Genomic DNA, 8517 nt, shown 5'->3' on the forward strand with positions numbered 1-8517 from the left:
CAGTCAGTAGTTAGGGGAGGGTATGTACTGCCTGGAAACGTGGGGGAGGCAGATTCAGTTCAGGCATTCAGGAGGGACTTTGGGGGTTATCTGGATGGAAATAGTGTGTGGGGAGAGGCAGCAGGTTAGTACTGGAGAACAGGGCTGCTGATGGGCCGAATGTCCTCCTCTGCACCGTCATAATTCTCTGACTCTTGTTTCCTACTTCCATATCCACGCAGAACCGATTCTGGAACAAAATACAATCTTGGGCTCAGTGGAACGCAGCGTCAGTTGTGAAGATGTAATTGTAGCTGGAATCTCGCCCTAATCCTTAATGAGGATCAGTGACAGTTAAAGCCTCTTCAACACGAGAAACCCGTGGCCAGGAGCTAATTAGCGGCTATAAAGCGGGTTGGTGCTCAGGGGCGGGCACAGATTCAGGCAGCGCGATGGGACATTGGTTGGTTTGGTGTCTGTACCTTTGGGCCGCTCGGCCCTTCCTGGTCTCTGCTGTGTGTCCTCCGGAGCCGGGCTGGAGGCTGCCGTGTGGCCTGGCCACTATCAACAGCACTGAGTGCATCAAGCAGGGCTGCTGCTTTCAGTCCCCGAGTCTCAGTGGGCAATCCTGTTTCTACAACCTGAGAGACAGCCCAGGTAAGCAGCCCAGCCTCCTCCCGGAGCGGAGCCCACCCCGAATGGCCGTGTGTGGGGTTCGGGAATTGTGAACAAAGCAACCTAATGCTGAAGAAATAATCCGGGATTTGTTACACTCAGCCTTACTGTTTCATGGAAAAGGGATGTTTGAGTGGGTGAGCGAGGAGTTCCTGGAGATGAAGAAATAACTAAAGGGTTCCCATTATTTCAATGTAACGAAAAGCTGAGTATTGATCACGCATTCTGTCCTGGCATAATGGTTAGTTTAAAACTTAGTGAGTTTGGTGTTATACTACCTTTCTTAGCTGTGGAGGTGTCTTGTTTGCCTTTTGTACCCCAGCTCTCTGCTTTTGGGGAGGGGTGGGGGAAAGGGGGAAGGTTAGAAATACTGTTAGGTGCTAGCTCCTCACTCAAATTAATCTTTCTCTCTACAGCTGTTTTACTTGCATTCTGTTCCCTTTCCATCATATATTTATAATGGTTTGCCTGGATAGTGTGCTGTCATATCTTACATGTGACAACAGTAAACTTTCTAATTTGGATTAGATTATCCCCACACCCTCTGAAGAAGGTGACCTTGTAGAGGTTTACAAAATCAGAAGGGGTATGGATAGGGTAAGTAGGCAGTCTCCTCCCTGGGGTTGGGGAGTCCTGAATTGGAGGGCATAAGTTTAGGGTGAGGGGAAAGATGGAACCTAAGGGGCACCATTTTCTCTCAAGGTGGTGTGTGGAATGAGCTGCCAGAGGAAATGGTGTGGGCTAGTACAATTTTTATGCCTTTTAAAGGCATTTGTATGGGTCATGAATAGAAAGGGTTTGAAGGGATATGTTGGGTGCTGGCAGGTGGGGCTGGATTGGTTTGGGCTATCTAGTCAGCATGTCCAAGTTGGACCAAACTTTTTTGTGCTGTATGTATGACTCCATATGGTGTGCTGTGCCCAGTTGTGTACAATGTTTCATTTTAGATTGTCATACAGCATGGCCCAACTTGTCCAACCTGACATTGCAATTTGGCCTCTAAACCCTTTCATCATACTGCCATATGGATGGCAGTTAAATGTTGTGGAGGTGGGTACAGTTATTACTTCCCCTCGAGCTTGCACAATGCCCTCTGCATGAAAAAGCTACCTCCAGTCCTTTTTTAAGCCTTTGCCCTCAGCTTAGACCTAGGCCCTCTAGTTTTGGACACCAACCTTGACTAATCACCTTATTGATGCCCCTGACTTTATAAAGCTAAAGTCTCCCTCTTTGATGTAACACCCTTCAGAATCTCTTCTGAACCTTTTGAAGACTAACAAATCCTTCCTACAGAAGAATGACCAGAATTGTATGCATGTTCCAAAAGTAGCCTCACCAATCCTATAAAGTCAAACATGGCATCCTAACTCCCTACTCAATGTTGTCTGAAGGCAAGCCTACCAAATGCCACCCTGTCTACCTGTGATGCATTTCAAGGAACGGTGTACCTGCATCCTAGGTCTGTTTGACAATACTCTACTGCTTACTGCCCTCATTTGTCTTGCAAAAATGCAGCATCATGCTTTATTAAATTAAACATCACTTCTCTATCCTTGGTCAATGAGATCAAGGTTCTGTTGTATTGAGGGGAATCTTCACTGTCCATGGCACTCTTCTGGTGTCAAACCCAAGTCTCATATATGCATGTCTGGATTAATTATATCAATGACAAAAAGCAGTGGACCCTGCACTGATCAATCTGGCCTGTATCCCTCTAAACCCTTTCCTCATACTGCCATTCGGATGGCAGTTAAATGTTGTGGAGGTGGGTACAGCTATTACTTCCCCTCGAGCTTGCACAATGCCCTCTGCATGAAAAAACTACCTCCAGTCCCTTTTTAAGCCTTTGCCCTCTGCTTAGGCCTAGTCCCTCTAGTTTTGGACACCAACCTTGACTAATCACCTTATTGATGCCCCTCTGACTTTATAAAAGGTAAAGCCTCCCTCTTTTTGATGTAACACCTTTCAGAATCTCTTCTGAACCTTTTGAAGACTGACTAATCCTTCCTACAGAAGAATGACCAGAATTGTATGCATGTTCCAAAAGTAGCCTCACCAATCCTATACAGTCAAACATGGCATCCTAACTCCCTACTCAATGTTGTCTGAAGGCAAGCCTACCAAATGCCACCCTGTCTACCTGTGATGCATTTCAAGGAACGGTGTACCTGCATCCTAGGTCTGTTTGACAATACTCTACTGCTTACTGCCCTCATTTGTCTTGCAAAAATGCAGCATCATGCTTTATTAAATTAAACATCACTTCTCTATCCTTGGTCAATGAGATCAAGGTTCTGTTGTATTGAGGGGAATCTTCACTATCCATGGCACTCTTCTGGTGTCAAACCCAAGTCTCATATATGCATGTCTGGATTAATTATATCAATGACAAAAAGCAGTGGACCCTGCACTGATCACCACCTTGTCTGAAAAACATACCCTGTCTCTCCTTTCAAGCTAATTTAGTATCCAATTGGCTAGCTGCACTGGATCCCATGTAATCTAACTTTGCTAACCAGTCTATCATGCAGAATCCAGCTGTCTGTACAGACAACATCTGCCACTCTGCCTTTAATCTTTGCCACCTCTTCAAAAAAACTTAGTCAACATGACTGAAATTGTCACTATCCCCAATAGTCATATCTTTCCAGATATGTAAATTTTATCACATAGAATCCCCTTTAACGTATTCTTTGTTCAGTGAGACTACCAGCTTGAATTTGAACAGATTTATTCTCCTAACTTGCATTGTATTTCACTGCAGTGTGCACAGCAGATGGCCAGTTCATTGTAGCAATCACCAGGAACCTGACCCGTCCTGCCCTCAACCTGTCATCTCTGTACGTGAAGGATGGACATGAAGCTGAGTGCAGGCCTAAGCTCATCACAGCAGAACTTGTAGCCTTCCGTTTCCCAATTACCTCTTGTGGCGCAATCCAGCGAGTGAGTATTGGAGGCTCCAGCATTCTGTCCCTCTGAATGGGCCAGCTCCCTATTAAACAGTCTTCCCTTGCAGGAGGAGAATGGGAGCTTTGTGTATGAAATGGATGTCTTGGGGAAGAGGATGATTCAGACGGGGCTACTGGGCTCAATAACCCGGGACAGCACCTTCAGGTGAGAGGGCAGTGGGATTTGTTGGTATGGAGGGGCAAGTGTTACTGACTGCAACTCCACCACCTATTTCTGTGTCTCGACAGCCTGCACATCCAGTGCAAGTACAAGGGGGAGCATGAGGCAGGCTTACAAATCAATGTCTCAGTTTACACCCTGCCTCCACCACTAGCTGCTTCTGAAGATGGGATCCTGCGGCTGGAGCTGCGAATAGCAACAGGTAGTGCTGCCCTAGTATAGGAGCACTGGGAATTGTATCCCTTCAGGGGAGTGACTGTTTTGGTTTGTTCTCCTTTTATATTTGTCTGTTAGATGGCAGCTACAGCTGGTGGTACAGGGACAGTGACTACCCCATTCAGAGAATCCTTCAGGAGTCGGTGTTTGTTGAGGTTCGTGTGAAGGATCGCACTGACCCAATGATAGTCCTGAGATTGCGTGACTGCTGGGCAACCCCTGTGCCAGCCCCTGACCACGAGGTGCAGTGGAGTCTCCTGGTGGATGGGTAAGGACTTTGAATAGATAGGGTAATGGCTTCAGTTCATCAGACACAAACATCATGCTACTCCCTGTCAGGGTTACTGGGTAAATGTTTCTATGGCCTCTGTCAAAGCAGCTTACATTAAAGCAATTGATACAGTTTGAGTAATGAGCTAATCTCTAAGTATTAGCCTGCTTAATAGTGGCAGAATTGCAGTAGATCAGCAACAGCAAAACTTTGCACTAAATTGGGTCACATTTTTAAAACCTAGCAATTGCTAATGTGATCTCCTGGAATGCATGTATAGTGCAAGAACAGTTCAACTTGCTGTCTATTCCAATAAAGGCCAGGAACAATAGACACTGGAGAAACTCAATTTGTCTGTAACCTGAGATCCTTTGCAGTTCCTTGTAGTTTTAATTTCACTTTGTCCAAGTAACAATCCTGCCCCACTCTGCACAGCTGCAACTTGGATGCTGACCACCATCCAAGTAGTAAGGACACTACCACTGCCACCTAGAGGCCCTTATAGCTAGCTAAGCCTGTACTCTGGAATGACTAGTCCAATGTACCTTAATTATTAACATTGGGGTCATTTGGAGCACTCACTTCACATCTTTTCACCTGACTCATGCATCAGGACATAAGTTGTAACAATTCTTAGTTCAGAATTTCCATTTAAAACATCTTGAGTCCACGTTCTTCGCCCAGAAGAACCAACTGGGTTAGAACAAGGGAAAACTCTGCCTTTCAAAAGCTTCACTCTAGTCTTGGTTGCTGCTGACTAACATTACCAAGATGGTATTGCAGTGGATCAATCACTCCTGTCAGTGACTACACCTTCCTGTTTCAGGTGTCCCTATGAAGGTGATGACTATCTGACCCTCCTACACCCAGTAGGTGTCTCTTCTGGCCTGCAGTTCCCAACCCATCACAAGCGGTTTGAAGTGAAGACGTTTGTTTTCTTGGATGGAGTGTCTGAGCAGCCCCTCTCTGGACAGGTAACCAAATGGAAGGAATGAGGCCAAGCTCATGAAATCCTCTTGTGGGGTCTCTGTACTATAACCTGGCTGTTGATCTATGGGAAGCTCCTCTAAAGTCTCTCCTTCTTTCTAGGTTTACTTGCACTGCAGTGCTGAGGTTTGCTCTCCCTCTGCTCTGGATGACTGTACACCCAGATGTGGTCCAAGTGAGTTCCTTGTGTTTTTTATTTGAAGACAAATGGTGTTTGGCCTTTGAGAATGTAATGAGCTATGGTTCAAGATGGCATGTAGATGTCATATGACCTGAAGGTGCCCCAATAAAGCTTATCAAACTTCCCAGTGCAGGGGTGTAATATAGGAAAAGGGCCTTTTTAAAACACAAAGCATGAATTGGTCATCTAAGCTAGCACAAAGTAGATGTTGGGATTCAGTTCATTAAATCCCTTGACTCCTCCATTTCAGGTGAAATGTGCAATAGCTAAATTTGAGTTGGGTAAAAGGTGTGAAGAGAGAAATGGTGGCTGGTAATTCACTGGCCTAGCAATTCAGAACTCTAGGCTAATGTTCTAATCTCAACAGTAATGAAACTGGAATTCAAGGAGTAGCTAGAATAAAAAGCTCCCTAATGGTGACCATCTAACTGCTGTCAACTTTGTTTTTTCAAAAAAAACTCCTCTTGAAGGATGTCTCTCCTTGTTTGACTCTAGACCACTAGGATTAATGAGAAATTCTGGCCCAGCCTGAGATGGCCACATTCTCTGAACTTTCCACTTACAAAAGGATGTAATGTCAAGTGGGTAAGAATTAAGTAGAGCACTGCAAAATGAGCTATCCTCCTTTAGCAGGAGGAGTAGAACTGATGTTTTTGTCAAGAAATAACAGCAGTGACAGGATCTGTCTCCTATGGACCATGGTTGGTTTGCAGGTAGAGCAACTATTTGAATGTACAGGAGCTTTCCCACCAGGTCTTCAAACCAACAATATAGTCTTCCAGCACCACTGATCCAGAATATAGTCTAGGTGATCAACTTTCTAGACACTATAGAAACAGGTCAAACTTCCTACTGACTCCTAGGATCGAGTGACCAAAAATAGTTGAGCCTCTCCTGAAAAGTTAGAATGAGATTATCATAGTGGCTCCAAGGCTGGGTGGGGTCTGAAAAGGAGGCTGCTGAAGGATTCTTTCAGACAAGAGCTAGGTTCAGAATAAAAATGAATTCTGAAGGTCAAGATTTCCTCCATGTTCAGTTCTGGGCATGATGGACTACAGCAGCTCACATCACTGTTTTGCCAACTAGGGATGGGTAACAAATGCTGGCCAGCCAGGAGTGCCCATGTGCCATCATGGATTGGATAGTGACTCCACTCCATTCAATCAGCCACCAAGTTGTCAACTGGTAGAATAGGCTGAGGGGCTGAATGTCCTCCTGTTCAGTCCCTCTGAAGCAGTGACTCCACTCCATTCAATCAGCCACCAAGTTGTCAAATGGTAGAATAGGCTGAGGGGCTGCTGAATGTCCTCCTGTTCAGTCCCTCTGAAGCAATGTTCAGATTAGATTTTTGAGTAACTCACTTGTTAAGGAGTTTCTAATAACTGAGGCCTGATCCTGCTATATGTACAAAGGCAACATTAACCATCTGAGCACTGACTTGTCCCCTTCAATACCCATAAATAAACAGGCCTGCATTTAATTGTCACAAATAGGAATGCATGCTACTGATCTGAGGAATCCCATTGGAGATGTAACCATCTGGCAAGAACTTGATCCTTCACAAAGTTGAACATGAGCTTGAACAAGCTCCCAGCATGGAATTATGAATAAAAGCTAGCTTTGCCTATTAATGTTTACTAAATTAAACCTCCCAATTAGAACAAATTGGTGCTGAACACAAACATTACTTAACATTCCCTAACACCAATGTTAATTTAACAATGGTTATGTACAAGTCTGTCACTTGTCATAATTACTAAAAGGGGTTTTCTCAACATCAATGGCTGAATTTCTTGTTTGGAGTCCTGTGCAGTCTGACTGAAATCAGCAACTTAACCCTGCCAGTATCAGGTTTTTTCACTAAATTCCAATTGGAGGGGGTAGGTAAGCATTTGCTAACTGCTACCTGTTGCAGAGCTTGATGAAGTACAGATGGTTCTCCACATTTTTTGATCTTAGAGCAAGCTCTCATACTAACTCTAGCTTGGGTCAGAACAGTCTAATCTTTGTCTCCAACAGGGCAGCGCAGGAGTACCCATGACCATGAGGGGACAGTAGTGAATGCACCTGGCCCAATCTTCCTGGGAGGGAGCGGTTACACTGCAAAGAAACAACTTGAAGCAAATGGTGAGTGAAGTCTCTGCAATAGGTCACCTGTGACCTCCAGCTAAAGAAACCATCCTCTGATCTCTTTTTCTCTCTCTCTCCATAGATGTTGCTGGGACCCCTTGGGTTCTGCATGGAGCAGCTATTGGCCTCCTGATGGTGTCTCTATCCCTGCTGGTAGTGATGGTTGCAATGTACATGAGACCAAGAGCTGTTGCTGTTTCTCCATGTGACAAATTGTAAACCCTGAACAAATAAATCTGATGGGGAAATGTGTTCTGAGTCCTTTATGAACTGTCAAAGCAATCAGCAAATCCTGTTGGTGAGGGATGGGCTGAAACTATATCTCTAAATTAGATATTAAAACATTCTATTCCAGTTTTAATTCTAAACATTAACACCTTCAGTCAGCTTGGATTAGTTATTTGAACTGAGTTTTCCAAACTTGCATCCAGCTAATTGATTTTTCAGCTTGCATTTGAATGTGTTGCATTGTCAGGCCTAATCTGCCACTTGATATCATTCTTGCTTGTCCTGAACCCTTCAGCCACTCCTCAGAATCTATCCACAATAACAGTTCCATTTCAGTTAAATCTTAAATTGCTAAATTACCCAAATGTGCTTCTCCCCACCCCAACACCTTATTGATCTACCTTAACTTTCTGACTCTACTGCTATGCCCTCAATTACCATTGAGCTCCACACTAATCTTTGACCACTTCCTCCATCCCCCTCAGTGTATACAGCCATTGTGATTTGTATCTAGGAGTCTCATTTGAGATTGATCTTGCTCCCTGACAAGCCTAGTGTATATGTGGAGGTGCTGGTATTGGACAAGGTAAGTCATATGACACCAAATTTATAGTCCAACAGGTTTACTTTAATCACTAAGTTTTTGGAGCACTGACTTTTTTTCAGCAGGAAGTCCAACTTCTGACCATGTCTAGTGTAGCCTGAAAAGCCTTTATTAGCA

At 44.4% G+C, this 8517-nt stretch overlaps 1 protein-coding gene across 1 annotated transcript; it reads left to right on the plus strand.

Annotated features, from left to right (window-relative positions):
• Nucleotides 1–336: 336 nt before the first annotated feature.
• On the plus strand, nt 337–7816 carry LOC122547550 (zona pellucida sperm-binding protein 4-like). The gene is made up of 9 exons (XM_043686167.1): nt 337–636; nt 3419–3597; nt 3671–3768; nt 3852–3985; nt 4078–4267; nt 5097–5244; nt 5360–5432; nt 7458–7565; nt 7651–7816. The coding sequence occupies exons 1-9, from the start codon at nt 432–434 to the stop codon at nt 7785–7787; spliced, it is 1272 nt and encodes a 423-aa protein (XP_043542102.1). The 5' UTR covers nt 337–431; the 3' UTR covers nt 7788–7816.
• Nucleotides 7817–8517: the final 701 nt, after the last annotated feature.

The sequence above is a fragment of the Chiloscyllium plagiosum genome, unplaced genomic scaffold (genome assembly GCF_004010195.1).
Source record: "Chiloscyllium plagiosum isolate BGI_BamShark_2017 unplaced genomic scaffold, ASM401019v2 scaf_5918, whole genome shotgun sequence".
NCBI lineage: Eukaryota > Metazoa > Chordata > Chondrichthyes > Orectolobiformes > Hemiscylliidae > Chiloscyllium > Chiloscyllium plagiosum.

Coding starts and splice junctions, on each gene's coding strand:
- LOC122547550 (XM_043686167.1), top strand. CDS start 432: ATGGGACATTGGTTGGTTTGGTGTCTGTACCTTTGGGCCGCTCGGCCC. Junction 637..3,418: donor CAACCTGAGAGACAGCCCAG/GTAAGCAGCCCA, acceptor ATTTCACTGCAG/TGTGCACAGCAGATGGCCAG. Junction 5,433..7,457: donor TACACCCAGATGTGGTCCAA/GTGAGTTCCTTG, acceptor TGTCTCCAACAG/GGCAGCGCAGGAGTACCCAT.